This window comes from Netta rufina (assembly GCF_964035555.1).
Source record: "Netta rufina genome assembly, chromosome: 1".
Taxonomy (NCBI): Eukaryota; Metazoa; Chordata; class Aves; order Anseriformes; family Anatidae; genus Netta; species Netta rufina.
This window is the reverse complement of record NC_140123.1, coordinates 179732192-179747985: the sequence shown is the minus strand read 5'-3', so window position 1 is coordinate 179747985 and position 15794 is coordinate 179732192. Positions and strand designations below refer to the sequence as shown.

General features: G+C 37.5%; 1 protein-coding gene across 2 annotated transcripts in view; it reads right to left on the bottom strand.

Moving 5' to 3' along the window:
• Positions 1–2091: 2091 nt before the first annotated feature.
• MDFIC (MyoD family inhibitor domain containing) overlaps positions 2092–15794 on the bottom strand; it is a 51123-nt gene continuing 37420 nt past the window's right edge. The window contains exon 5 of one of the 2 annotated variants that reach the window (XM_084298199.1): positions 2092–5635. In XM_084298199.1, the coding sequence (XP_084154325.1) occupies positions 5388–5635 (248 nt within the window). In that variant the 3' untranslated portion in view covers positions 2092–5387. Of the gene's footprint in view, positions 5636–12831; positions 12966–15794 lie in introns of those variants that run through there. The other variant, XM_084298201.1, reaches the window with a different exon arrangement.

Genomic DNA, 15794 nt, shown 5'->3' with positions numbered 1-15794 from the left:
TAAAAGGCATACAAACTGGAGTATAGCATATTCACAGTGTGGTCACTCTGCAACTTAGAGATGAGACAAATTGCACAAGCCTACACCATTGATTGAAGAGGAATTGTATAGTGCTTGGGCACCAATTACATACCCTACTGAGATGATATAAAGAGCCTCAATTACAGTTGAGTATTTCATCAGTTAAAATAGCATATGCATATCAGAATAAAAATTAGTAAGATAATACTAAAAGGTGTAAAAGGTATTATACAATCTTTCATCTAACATCGCATTTTTATGAGTGCTGAATGGTAACATACTAACAATTGCTATAATAGACATATATAATATATATTAAAAAAAAGTAAACTGGATTGTATCTGGTGTTTTATTAAATTATTTTCAAGTGAGGTGAGCTGATACACTAAAACCTATATAGAGATTAAGATCACCTAATCAAACTCAACATCTGCTGTTTTGCAGAATGATAATTCAGAGAAATTCCTGTCTATCTACAATAGAAATAGCCCATCATATCATGGGTTTGTAAAGCAGAGAAAGGCTATCCTTTTATGTCACTAGCACTGAATCACCGGTAAATAACATAAGCATGTGCTTATGAGGAGGTTGAATTTGTACAAGCAATCAATTCATATTCCATAATACTGAGTACAGTGAACAAGTACATCACAGAAGTGGGTGCAGGGTACAATTTTTATTGAATTTCTTTCAAGACCCTGATGCTAAAATTGAGCCAAGGTCCCCCTGCTCTCTTTAGAAAAGAAAAAAAAACTGGCAGAAGGATTAGAAGATTAAAAAATAATAATGTAAGGTTAATGTCTGAAGGATTCAAATCTTATATTGTCACCAACAACCTTAAGTCTTCCAACATATGGTGTGCACAGCCACATAATTGGTAAAGATGAACAGAAAGAAGTTGTCTTCTACAACATTACAGGGCTAATGATAAAAGGAGCTTTACTATGAAAATGCACCAATATAAATGGCAATGTGCTCCGAGAATGTACATCAATTATTGCAATCATTAAGATTAAGAAAAAAAAAAAAAAAAAAAGTGAAGAGCTCGGAAATGTTTTTCATTCAGAAGATTACACCAAATAATTCAACAAAATTAAGAAGCAGTTCTTCACTAAAGTACTGTAGTTGATATAGACATTATTCAATTCAGAAGTTCCTGTATGCTGATCACGGTCACTTTTCATATAAGTCTTTTCTTTCTAGAAACATTAGGTACTATAAACACTGCCTAGAGCACCTGTAGTAAGTCTCAGATAGTAATTGTCCATATTTTTGTTAGTGTTCTTACACAAACAATTATTTACAAAGAGAATTTTGGCACAGTCTCAACAGCAAGATCTCATGGTACACACTTGAGCACAGAATTTCTGTCAGTTTAAATATACTACCTGTGTAACATCCACAGGCGACAAAACAGAATTATTTTAGACCCTCTAAGAGCCCATGTTCCATGGATATAATTCAATATGCAATGTGTATATACATTACATAATTTTAAATTAGATGTAGGAAAGTTAGTGTAAAAGACAACAGTTTCTGTGTTTTTAAAGTAGTATAAGCTTTAAAATAGTGGTACTGTGTATACAATTCCATAGGCCACAAATGCCATTTCATCTTTATCTATCTACTGCAGTGTTATGAACCAACTGAACACTCTGTGTTCAGCTTGCTTTTAGAAAACCAGACTGTTCCAACAGATGCATTGAAATTATTCTCATTTTGATCAAATTTAATAATGACTAGAGTTAATACAATTAATTAATATTAATACAATACAGTAATTAATACAATTGCACTCAGACACAAATTTGTCCCCTTAATGATGAACTTTCCATTGTTGGGCTACATGGTGGAGATTCACGCTAGCCCAGATTCTGGCACCCGAAATGGCACAGACCCACCTGTAAGACAGCTCACCTACTCTGGCTAATGCTCTCTGTGCAAAGTACCCGAAGGTTAAAGCCTTCAGGAAGTGTTATAACAGAAAAATCACAAATAATACAAAAAATTACCATTCAGAACAGTAACAGGACAAAACTAGAAGATATACCGAAGTTTCAAAATAAAGATCTTTATTTCAAAATAGTGTTTGAGAATAACACATCCAGTTAATAGAAAATACAAATAGCAAGTTACCATTTTTCCAAAATGGGACAGTTTGCAGAGATATATACTGAAACACTGTACAAGTTCACAAGAACTCTTATAAAATACAATTAAGTTCTGATGTTTTAAACTATATTTTCACATTTGTCTCCTTCTAATTATGATTGTTTTAATGACACAAGGTGCATATAAGATAGTCTACAGAGTGAAAATTACAAAACAGAATTTAATAATATAAATATAAAAAGGAAGTCCTTAAACTACATACTAATATTCTCTGCTACAAAGATACATTTTACAAAAGTGCTAATATCTCTACGACAAATAGTAGCAGATTACACTTAAATGTCAAACAAATCACATGTTTTTTTTGAACTGTAATAATTTTATAGTCCTAATCACTGTGTTAATAAACACAGTATTTTCACTTTCTTGTATTTCACAAACGAAATGGGAAAAGAAATATATCTCTGTGTGTGTGCACGTGTAGGAGAGTGTACACATATGCATAGATGCATCAACAGAGCTCTTGTATCTAGAATTTGTACTGGACAGTACAATACTAGAAATATGTTCTTAATAGTAAATACATTCCTCAGATTTTCATAATTTCAAACAATCAAAACAAAATCTGATTTCATGTAAGTAGAAACAAGGGATTGTGTAAATTGTATAATTCTTTTACACAGACGATACTCCCTGGATTAACATTTTCGTTTCTTATACTATATCATCCTGTGGTAAAAGTAATTTTTACATCCAGTATTCACTGAAAGCTTGAAATGCAAATGTGCAGTTTTCCAAACACAAAGTTGGAAATGCTCGGGCAGGGATGTCCTAACAGGACAGGAGACAGGAAGTACTTTTCCCCACCTCCAGAAGCACAATCAGACAGGAAACAGCCATAATTCACCTCTCTGTGGTAAGAAGGACACAAGGAAGGACAGACAGCTAGTGGTGCTACCTGGCCCCAGAGAGCATGGCCCCACCACCACTGTGTCAACCATAGGCCTACAATGGGTGAAGCACTGTCTACACTTTTTCCAAGGTGCATCAAGTCCCAGTGCTCACTGTGATGCCCCCAATTTCCCCAGAGGCATTATGCCTTACAAAGGCAAAATGCCTCCAGGCACTGCCACTCAACCAATGTACCTCTTCCCCCTTCCCAATGTGGTTCAGACTTTTAGGAGTCATAATTGAGCCCCATGGGCCTGATTCTGAGCTCAGGGAATTTATCAATTTAGCTATATGATTGCTTATTAGCCTGCCTATTACCATAATATCTTTGTGCTCTCTAACTGGAACTACACCAATGGAAAATTCTGACATTAATGGAAATGTACTCAGTTTATGCAACACAGATCTGAATCTGGCCCAACATATGGGGAAAACAAAACAAAACCAAACCACCACATATGGATCACTTCTTGTAGTAACTATCAAAAAGCAGATAAGACACCCTCTGAGTAAATCTGCATTGCATCAGAATATACCACAATATTGCAGATGTTAAGGCAAAAGGTAACACCTCCCAGCTCCCAAATACAGTTGAGGATTTGGCTATTTTACCTTCAGTGATAACTTGCAGTAGTAGGCACTACTAGCCAGTGTTCACAGGTAGAAGCTTGGATTAATATAAGGCAATTTGTTGACTTAGCTTCACATTCCTGTGATGTTTAGTTTGTCACATTTGCATAAACTGAATTCACTCCAGTGGAAAGAGACATTTATGATCAATTCACTTAACAGAAATATGGTATTGGCTATTGATGACTCTTTAACAAGGTATAAATTTACCAGATCCAACAATCTCCAAATAGGAAATCTGAAGTGTAGGTAGGAAAGTTTCAGTATGTGAGATCAAGATGTACAGGTGGTTTTATGCAGAAAAGTTAACGAGCTACAGACATAGAGGGGAGAAACTAGCAAATGGGAAAGAAAATGGGTACCATTATTCACTAAATCTGGGAATGTCGTAAACCTTTCTATGAGTTGGACTAAATTAATTTCAGAATTGCAAAGACAAAGACAGATTTTTCTCAGAAAGTCTTAATGGTATAATAGGGAAAAAATTGCCAACCAAATCCTAACTGTGTACTTAGCAACTTTTCAAATCATATTATTTTTACGTGAAAAGGATATACTTTTAAAATATATCCCTTTTTTACATAGCTTTTTTAAAAATATCACTTAAAACATATACAAAAAGCAAATGTAATATTCTCATATATGATGACAGAATTCCTTGATTGAGTCGGTTTTAATTTGGTCTTTCTATCCAGTTTAAATGGTGCAATCTTGTATGGATCATGCTCACACAATGAATAAATATTAAATTACATGATACTAACTGTAAAGCCACAAAACCTGGCAGGGCCTCTAATGTACAGATTTAGATTCTTGAGTTAACTTTTGATATTTTCCCCTTAATAGCCAAATTTTTAAGATTTGTTAATTTATTAGTCTATGGATATATTTCATGTCTACACAGATTTCCAAAGTCTGTTTCTAAAAGAAGCATTTCAAGTAATATTAGTAATGAAGTAGAACAAAAGTTCTCTATTCTGTCTTGATTGATAACAATGAAACCTTGGTACTCTAATTGATAGTAAAATTTACATTGACTCCAGATTGCCAAATCTACATGTATTATTAACATAATATGAGGAATATCTCTCAAACAAATGAGATATTCAAAACAAAAGAAACATTGTCAATGTGACCATGGTAGCAAAACCAACAGTAGGTTAGTGGTGTTGAGAACTGAATTTAGTTTAAGATTATAGAACAAGGTTAGTTTGAACCCAAGGAGACCGAAACAAAGACATTTTGCTTTTAAGAATTCCTGTAAAGGAATGTTATTTATGTAGGCATTTGAGCATTTAAACATTAAAGTAGGTAAAGGCAAATACTTAAGGCTTTGCCCTGTAGTCTTTACTCCAACTAAAATCTGTCACTACATTCAAATGGCAACTTTGCCCTCATATATTGCCTGCAGTATCAGGCCTATAATTCAGTTTCATTAAAATCTTCCATTTGCAAAGCCAAAAGGAAGCTGGAATGTAGCTTGAGTTTCACATACAAAACTATACAACTTGTGTTAGAAGACAGATTTGAGGACTGCTTACAAAAAATATTTATATATAGGGAATGAACAGTGCAATACCAGTTGATTGTGTGAAAATCTTACCTTGTCTTTCTTCAAATGTATTTAAAGAAAAGCTCTCCAGTTTTTAAGAGATTAGAAAGGAATAAGTATTTCAGGATGGGAAGCAGATCCCACAGCATTCCATGCAGATCTCCAAGCAATCTGAAGATTCACAACATGCATCCATTATGCCACAGTCCATGTCACAAGGGCAGTTACAGTCATCTCCCATCTCGTCCCCACAGCAACAGCAGCAGGCCTCCGATGTGCAGATGCCACAGGATGCTTGTCCCAGAACAATGTTACAGAGAGTGAGAAATTCACAGAACAAGCAAGCCAGGATACAGTGAACACAGCAATCTTCACGTATACCAGTTCAGTAGAATGTCACATATTAAAAAAAAAAAAAAAAAAAAAAAAAGAGAGAGAGAGAAAATTTAAAATATTATTCTAAATACAGATGCATCACAATGTCAGATAAGTTCTTGAAAGACAATGATTCACAATAGACATAATCTAACACCATAAAGAACATGTTTCCTATCTTCAAGGTCACTTATGCAGCCTAACATCTCCTATTCAATTACCAGTTTTGGTCAGTTTTGGTGTAAGCTTCTTTTCTCCAAATCATTTCATGAAAATTCCAAGTATTAAATGTCCACTTAAATTTATTTCTCCAGACATTTATTACGTAAAATATCCATATCCATGATCCCCAGTCCCAATTACTTTGTTTCAGGGGAATTCACACCTATACCTGAATGTCAATATGCATCTCTCTCAAGTACTATTAAATTACATAAGGTAACCAGAAAGGTAACTCACTGTCAAAAAAAAAAAAAAAAAAAAAAAAAAAGGCACCAAAAGAATTAACTTAATGGAATTTATTCAACTATGGAATAATTTCAAACATTTGATATGTCTGTGAGACAGGACAGAAAAACACAAACACTGGAATTAAACATGGAATTAAACAGTTTCAATGAAATTGAAACTGAAGAGTGAGGGATTTGTTTTCACTGTCATATAATCACAAAATGGTTTGGGCTGGAAGGGACCTTAAAGATTCCAACCCCTGCCATGGGCAGGTGTCTCCCACAAATCCCATTACTCAAAGCCGCAACCAGCCTGGCCTTGAACATTTCCAAGGATGAAGCATCCACGGCTTCTCTGGGCAACCTGTTCCAGTGCCTTCCCCCCACCTCAGAGTAAAGAAATTCTTCCTTATATCTAATCTAAATCTTCCCTCTTTCTGTTTAAAACCATTACCCCTTGCCCTGCCCTCTTTAAGTACTGGAAGGCCACTATAAGGTTTCCCTTGAACCTTCTCTTCTCCAGGCTGAACAACCCCAACTCTCTCAACCTGTCTTTGTAGGAGAGGTGCTCCAGCCCTCTGATCATCCTCCTCTGGACCCACTCTAACAGGTCCATGCCCTTTGTGCTGAGGGCCCCAGAGCTGAGCGCAGCTATTCAGGTGGGGTCTCAGAAGAGCAGAGTAGAGAAGGAGAATCAATCTCTCCCAACTTGCTGGCCGTTCTTTTGATGCAGCCCAGGATACGACCGCTTTCTGGGCTGCAAGCACACACTGCTGGGTCATATTGAGCTTTTCATCCATCATCACCTCTCAGATCCTTCTCCACAGAACTGCTGTCAATTCACTTATTGCTGATCCTGTATTCATGCTTGGGATTGCTCCAACACAGGTGCAGGGTCTTGCAATTGGCCTTGTTGAACTGCATGTAGTTCACACAGACCCACCTCTGGAGCCTGTCAAGGTCCCTCTGGATGGCATCCCTTCCCTCCAGCATGTCAACCACACCACACAGCTTGGTGTCATCTACAAACTTGGTAAGGGTGCACTCAATCCCACTGCCCATGTCACTGACAAAGAAGTTCCATAGTGGATCCAGTAAAGATCCCTAAGGGATACCACTCATCACTCATCTCCACCCGGATATTGAACTGTTGACCACAAATCTTTGAGTGTAACCATTCAGGCAATAGTAAGTATATAATGTCTGTGAAGCATGTTTAATTTGTAAGAGGCAGTGTACAGCCAGCCCAGAAAGAAAATGAAAACTTTAAAATACACAAAACATTCAGTTGGAGAATATTGTTCTTTCATAAACAGCTTTCATTTTTCTTCTTACAGCTTGCAAGCCTTTAACTCCTTTATCCACAGATATTTGAAGATTGGGAAGTTGTTCTGGGGAAAATATCCTGCATCATCTCATCCTTTCTGTTCCTAGAGTCCCTCACAGGTATCTGCTAAGAGAGGCCATTAGCAAAAACAGGATATTGAAGTATGCAGACATTTCCTCTGACCAAGTACTGAATCTTCATAGAAATCACAGGTTGGAGGCTCTTATTTTGGGGGAAAGCTTGCAATTACTTGCAGTACTAATACAATTACCAAGACTCTAAAACATATTTATAATATCTAAAATGATGGAGTAACCCTGGCAAGTATCTTGATTGAATCAAAGTATCACTAACATTGCAGAAACTGACTGCAGGATAGAATAGAGCTGATTTTACACTAGCAAGCTGTTGTGATTTAACCCAGCCAGCAGCTAAACACACAATACTCACAGCAATGCAGCTCACAGTTCAACACCACTTGCAAAATCTTTCCCAAGAATGAAAACAACTACCTGAATCCTTAGTCCACACTACCTCCACAATGCTGCAGATGGATTTCTCCTAATTACTACGTCAGTTAGATCCAAACTTATCTTGGGAATGCCTGTACTGCAATGTCGTCACAGTCACAACATACACAATGAGCTTATATACCCAAGTGAAAAAGAAAATTTAAACATCAAAAAAAAGAAGAAAAATGCAGGTAAGATTGAGCTATTTTTAAAGACAATTGTTGCCTGTACTAAAAAGGCTGCTTTTTCCTAGGAAATGCTGTCACTAAATAAATGACCTTCATAGAAAACACAGAAGATATGTGAAATAAAGCTGGGGAGTATCCGTTCACTGAAGAGGACCAAAGCCATACCAATAGCGATTAATTAGCTGGTTGTCATGGAGATGGTGTTAAATTTGTTCAGGTACAATCTCCTTTCAGATTTTCTTTTAATGCAAAGGAAAAAGATAAAGAAGCCAAGAGTTGTATCTAAGAAGCCCTCATATTTGAAGAACTGAGATTTTTAGTATTTTACATCTTTAAAATACAACTGCAAGAACCAAGTACCATAACAAATTTTGTTCTACAAATAACTTTTAAACAAAACACCTTAATAAAACTTTATGAGCATCAGTATTGAAAACAAGATGCTCAGACACCGTCTCCCACAGCATTCTCCTCAAGAAACTGGCTGCTCTTGGCTTGGACTGGCGCACGCTTCGCTGGGTTAGAAACTGGCTGGATAGCCGGGCCCAAAGAGTCGTGGTGAATGGAGCCAAGTCCAGTTGGAGGCCAGTCACTAGTGGCGTCCCCCAGGGCTCGGTGCTGGGGCCGGTCCTCTTTAATATCTTCATTGATGATCTGGACGAGGGCATCGAGTGCACCCTCAGTAAGTTCGCAGATGACACCAAGTTAGGTGCGTGTGTCGATCTGCTCGAGGGTAGGAAAGCTCTGCAGGAGGATCTGGACAGGCTGCACCGATGGGCTGAGGTCAACTGCATGAAGTTCAACAAGGCCAAGTGCCGGGTCCTGCACCTGGGGCACAATAACCCCAAGCAGAGCTACAGGCTGGGAGAGGAATGGTTGGAGAGCTGCCAGGCAGAGAAGGACCTGGGAGTGATGGTGGATAGTCGGCTGAATATGAGCCAGCAGTGTGCTCAGGTGGCCAAGAAGGCCAACGGCATCCTGGCTTGTATCAGGAACAGCGTGACCAGCAGGGCGAGGGAGGTGATCGTCCCCCTGTACTCAGCTCTGGTGAGGCCGCACCTCGAGTACTGTGTTCAGCTTTGGGCCCCTCGCTACAAGAAGGACATCGAGGTGCTTGAGCGGGTGCAGAGAAGGGCGACGAAGCTGGTGAGGGGCCTGGAGAACAAGTCCTACGAGGAGCAGCTGAGGGAGCTGGGCTTGTTCAGCCTGGAGAAGAGGAGGCTCAGGGGTGACCTTATCGCTCTTTTTAGGTACCTCAAGGGAGGCTGTAGCGAGGTGGGGGTTGGCCTGTTCTCCCACGTGCCTGGTGACAGGACGAGGGGGAATGGGCTTAAGTTGAGCCAGGGGAGTTTTAGGTTAGATGTTAGGAAGAATTTCTTCACTGAAAGGGTTGTTAGACATTGGAACAGGCTGCCCAGGGAAGTGGTGGAGTCACCATCCCTGGAAGTCTTCAAAAGACGTTTAGATGTAGAGCTTAGGGATATGGTTTAGTGGAGGGCTGTTAGCGTTAGGTTGGAGGTTGGACTCGATGACCTTGAGGTCTCTTCCAACCTAGAAATTCTGTGATTCTGTGTGATTCTGTGATACAGGGATATGTAAAATTGAAGGGTAAGAACTAAACATTTATATAAATTATAACATATATATTTTTTGATGGACAACAATTCATAAATTAAACCAAAAGGGACTGCACTTTCCGGCACTTTTCTGGAAAAAAAATAATAATTTCCCTTTACACTTATCGTACACTAATCGATACTTAAACGTAGAGGTCATGTTGGTTTAAATTATGATATTTCCAAGGTAACAGCTACCAAATATGGCCCAAGATAACAGAAAGAAATAACAATTTTTTGCCTTTGCCTTTAATGCTATAGCACAAACTCAGTGAGGATCTTTCCATCTCTTCTTCACTGACTGAAACGCTAAAAGAATTTTTTTGTTGTTGTTTATTTTAATTTCCTTGTGTATTCAACACTTGGCAAAACATGCTGTCACCTAGCTCTGCCTGACCAGCTGAATTCAGAATCACGACTCTAAAAATCAGCAATACCTTTTTTCTGGATGGATTGTTGGAAGAATTACTTTCATGTATGACTCCTACTTCTTAGCTTATTGATGCAATTATAAATAAGATGAAAAGATGCAGTCATGGTGTTTTTTGTAATAGCAGTGACACAAGACCTTAATGTCTCATAACATATCTCCAGGGTCCAAGGTTCAGGCTGGATGTTAGGGAAAGGTTATTTACTGAGAGGGTGGTTGGGTACTGGCACAGCCTTCCCAGCGAGCGGTCATGGCACTGAGCCTTCCAGGGCTCAAAAATCATTTGGACAATGCTCTCAGACACAGGGTCTGATTTTTGGGTAGAGTTGGGCTTGATGATCGCTGTAGGTCCCTTCCAATTCAGGATATTCTATGTTTCTGTGATTTTATATCTATATATTATACAAAACTTACACATTCTTGACTAGTACCCATATTCATACCCCAATCTGCCAGTTTCAAAGAAAAATTTATAGAGTTTAAAATACTTCCTTTGGTTGCTGTTGTAGGATGCCATGGTCAGAGAAAGCCATCTGTGAAGAAGATACTATATAAAACTCCCAAAGAGAGAATACCAGGTTTATCAATACCATGTTGGAGACCACTAATATATATTCTACTGTTTGCACTCCCTGATAATTCTTCCCTGGTACCAATACCGACTAATTTAACATGTTAAGACTATACTTAATTTCCTCTCTTTGAACTTACTACATCAAAATCCTAATAGTTTTTGCAGATAAGTGAATAGTGGAACAAATTATTCCAATTGGAATTAAATGTAATTTATATATTTGGAAAAAAAAAAAGTAAAAAGTAAATTTGATGATCTTAAGGCCTGATAACATGTTTTCTAGAAACTTTGAACATATTTTAGCCTTTTTTGTTAAAGAAATGATACAGCAATGTAAGTTGTGACACAACACCTATGTTACCTTAAAGAGTAGCTAGTTTAAAGTGATATAAGTGGCATTTTTATTTTATTTTATTAATATTTTTTAGGATAAAAGTTTTTTTTTTAATTTTTTTTTCCCCATTAGAGATAGTCATGAAAATGAGAATTAGGGGTGCCCTTTTACTAAGGACCAAACTGCATCTTCCTTGCTGTTCATGATGCAGCAATGTTGATAAATAGTTAACTTCTAAGTTTCTTGGAATTTAAGTTTTCACTTAAATACTTTCACAGAGAGAGAAGAAATTAGTCTATTTCTCATTACGTAAGACCACCATTAATGAAGACTTTCCTCCAGACTTCCAAACTACACCATGCCAGTCAAAACATTGTATCACATTTGTTGAGTAGGATTCAAGCTCCCAGAAACTATGCTGGATGACATAAATTATGATAGGCTTGGTCTGTAGGCGCTGAGAATATATCTTATTAGACCAACCCACTGTTAGTGGAAAAAAACAGATTCACTTTCAGACTCACAATCTCATCCACAATTACCTTTTCATTATTATCCTGGGATAAAAGTTCAACCTGAAGTTAAAAGGGTCATCTCATGCAGCGTTTTTAAATACCAGTGTAAGTAAAGCTGTTTAAAGCTGTTTCCTTAGACTTTTGGCACATCCCCAAAAGTCACAGATTTGTTAGGAAACTTCATGAAAACTCTTAAAACAATGCCAAGGCAAATAGAAGCTCAGCAAACTTGTCCAAGTTTTTGTTGCTTAGATCATACATGTAATTCCAGCTACCTTGCGCTGATGTAGCCAGTGTATATGTTACAAATAATACCTACTTTAACTGGGCTATAAACGTTATCTCAGACAATATCCAGACTAGCAGTTTAAAATCTCTTAAAACTGTTTATCCACTGATACTCAAAGCCCAGGGAGCCCCACATTATATCTCATCATGGTTATAATAGCTATGTTCAATTAAAGAAAAGAAATAATATTAGCAATGAAACAGCTTTAATTTTTGTCTATGTACATGTCTTCAAACATTTGCACATTACTTTTTATTTCTAAAATCTTTCCATACACACATTGTTCTGATATCTAATTTCTTTTAAATACTCACACATATGTTTCTTTTATTTCAGCTTCCCTTTTATCCCCTCCTTTTCATTATTATGAAAAGATGCAGCTTTGCTTAAGAAACAGATTTTAAGAGAACTATCATCTAAACTGTACAAGATCTGCAGAAGTTAAACTGAAAAAAGTGTACAGAGAAGCACACAGGCAGGCTGATCTGTGCTGCTTTTGTAATGCTTGACACTAACCTCTCACAAACTGACCCAATAAGCTTTCATACCAAGCAGGCAGGTCACATATGATAAAAGGTTTCCCTGTCTGTAATGGTAAATAAGCTCACTTACAGCATACTGACCTTGGTCAGCTTTTTACTAACTATATCCACGGAGTTCAGACAACTCAAAACAAATCTCCAGGCACTCTGCTGTCTCACAGCAAGAATCAAAAAAGGGCAAACCCGCAATCAAAGTGCCGGTTGAGGTCCTCAGCGGGTGTTCGTGCCGGGCCCCCGCAGCGCCCTGAACAGAAGCCCCAGCAGGCGCTGTAGGCTTCCTGCCACTGGCGCAGGCAGGGATAAGCCGTGGCCAGGAATAATAGCCCTGGCCAGATCAGCACAGCACTCAGCTACAAACAGGAGGTGAGCCATGGAGAAACTGCCCCAGCCCACATTTCTAAAAGGTGTGTGTTACCCAGAGGTGGGATGTCAGCTTACAGAGCAGCTGCATGTGCGCTAACACAATGCCATGCCCATAATATGTGGAGCTCCTGTGCAGCTTCTGCTTCCCATCCTCTTTTAGAAAATTCACCATGTCCACTAAAATTCTGAAATAAAAAGAAGAAAACCAGACAGAATAAACTGACATGTCAGATGGAGTATAACTATCCCTGGAAAACAGAGCTCCATTTCTTTAGATGGGGGTCAATAAAGTTACAAATCACGACAGGTGATATTTCAGCTTTTTAAAATAGAAAATGATCATCTCTCTTGATCAAGAAAATTAACAGGCAAAATGAACAGAACACTGCAAAATCAATAGAAACTTTCATCAAAGCCTATATTCTAAACTCTTAATACAGACGTAACCTTGGAAGAAAAATGATCCAGGTTCTTTATGTTAAACATATAGAAATACTATGAAACGTGCCAATTTACAATACCTAAGACTTCCTTCAAATCTGCAGCTTTCATTCCCATTGTTCACCAATGCAAATACTGACACTAGTTAGATGCCAGCTGGACTGTGACCTTATAAAATGGATGCTGTGGAAAGATCTTTCTTCATTGCAGGCCCTGTGTTCCACTCGCTTGTTTAACAAATGTGTAAAACATGTGCCAAGATTTCTATGCAAGCAAAAGTACAAACCATGCTTAAAACACACTGCTTTTCAAAATATTTTTTTTTTAAATGATAGTTTTGACCATATGATAATGTTAGTTGCCTGACTGACAACTGCCTTCTGACACAACCTTGTCTAACAAACAGTTTAAAGTACTAAAATACTTCTTGCTCAGACAGAACTCCAGTTTAAAGCAAGTTCCAAAAGATAACAATGGAAATTTTGGCAGAAGTAAAGAGATTTGCAGGATATTGATTAAGTAGCTGTCTAAGGGCTGATAGGGCCGATTTCAGAAGTGCATGTAAGAAATAATAAAAAAGAAAAAAAAAAAAAAAAAAAGAAAGAAATTTAAAGAAAAAAGAGGGAGAAAGCAGGAGAGAAAATGAGAAAAGGAGAGAACAGGAGAGAAAGAAAGGATGAAAGAGAAGGAAAGAAAATTTGAGAAAGAGAGAGAAAAAGAGAGTGGGAGAAAGAGGAGGGAAAGAATGAGAGAAAGAGAGGAGAGAGGAGAAAGAAAAAAAGAAAAAAAAAGGAGAAGAGAATGGAAGAAAGGGAAAGGGGGAAGGGGAAGAAAAGAAAGGGAAAAAGCTCCTTTGTACCTTTGTATATGCACATACACACACATGCTGCATCTACCTCTCTCCTGCATCTAGCTATCTAGCTTTATTAAACTTCCAGTGACCTATTTTGGGGAAAAAAAAAATAATAATAATTGGAAAGAAGATGCCTTGTCCTGCCTCTCTGGTTTAGGGAGCCTGAAAAGGAATGAAATAAAGATCTGCCATACATAAAGGAGTCTGGCTCATGATCTGCTTACAGTAGTTTAATGAGCTATCCTGTCCAGATGAGCACAGTAGTTGCATGCTCTCAGCGTTTCAAATATGTGAAGTGCTAAACTCAGTGCTAATCTAAACTCAGATTATGACAGGTTGTCAGAATTTTAGTTGCTACCCTAACAATCGTAGTAATCTGTGAGGTCACAGCAACTTGACCACAAGTGAGAGCTCCATTTGAAAACTTGTGTTCCTTCTCTCCACCATTAACTTCTTTTAAAAAAAATGCTTTATTTAAAAAAAAAAGAAAAAAAAAAAAAAAGTTTATCATCAAGCTTCATACATTCTTGGTAGAAAAGCTCGGCTTGTACATGTATTTTACAAAATAGTTAGTGTTTATTCCATTTTGCCCCTTCTCTCCACCTATTCTGTTAATTAAATTCCTCTTCCATCCCGCCACTGCCCAGTTTCTTTTCACCTTTCCTTCTCCAGCCCTGGGTACATCGTTATTATTTGTGTCCCACCATTCTGATACACTTGTATGTACTCAGTTTACCTCTCTCTCTTCATTTCCTAACACGTAGATTTACTGTTCAGCTGCCTCTTTGCTGTCTCCTTTAGATTTCCTTCCTTCTTTAAGTTGCTTTGGACTGTTCCTCCTTTCTTCTCCCCTTGTGTGTAGTTAAACAGAAACTTCCAAAAGCAGCAACTAAATTGTCTCTTTTTTTTTTTACTCATTTTCAATTTCTTTTTCAGGTTTCCAAGGTTGCTCTGTGCTACATATCATAGGTGCAAAGTGACAATTCACTTTGCCAGTAGTCTACAGACCACAGTTTTGCAAGAACTGTGACACTTCTGACACAAAACATTTTAAATATCATTAACATTATTATATAAATTAAAATATATATATAATCATTTTTTCACTGCAGTGAAACCTATCCAGTCCTTTTGAAAAATCCTTAGAACTGAAATAGTGTTTAAAAACTGTTTTTTAAAAGAGAAGCTCCAACTCTTTCATAATTCCTTTGTGTTTTTTTGTTGTTTGTTTTTTTGTTTTTGTAGTGTAAGTCATGGAGCTGAGTAAGATTTCTTCAGGGATGATATGGATTAATAATAGATGCAGATGAAGAGCAGAGTTAGTGAATGCACTTACACCCTCCTAAGCCTCACTGGATGTGAAGTGTTTCTAAACAGCGTATCTTGGAATGCTGACTTGACTCCATGGTCTAGATCTTCATATAAAAATGCAGATGGCAGAGGGAGGAGAGGGGAGGGGAGGAAAGGGAAAAGAGACAATTTCAAATAGTTTCCTATCTGATCCATCTTTCTGTGAATCTTTTCAATAGTTTCTACAGAAATGTCATTAGATCAAGAATACAGAACTGTTCACAAAAAATACCTCTGCCTACAAAAGTAAGATTCAGAATATGAAGTTGTAGAACTTGTGTCCAAATTAATTTGTGTATACCATCTCAAAAGAGTGTCTATGAAATCCTCAGTCATAGTACTTATTAGTGGTACTAATTAGTACTTATTA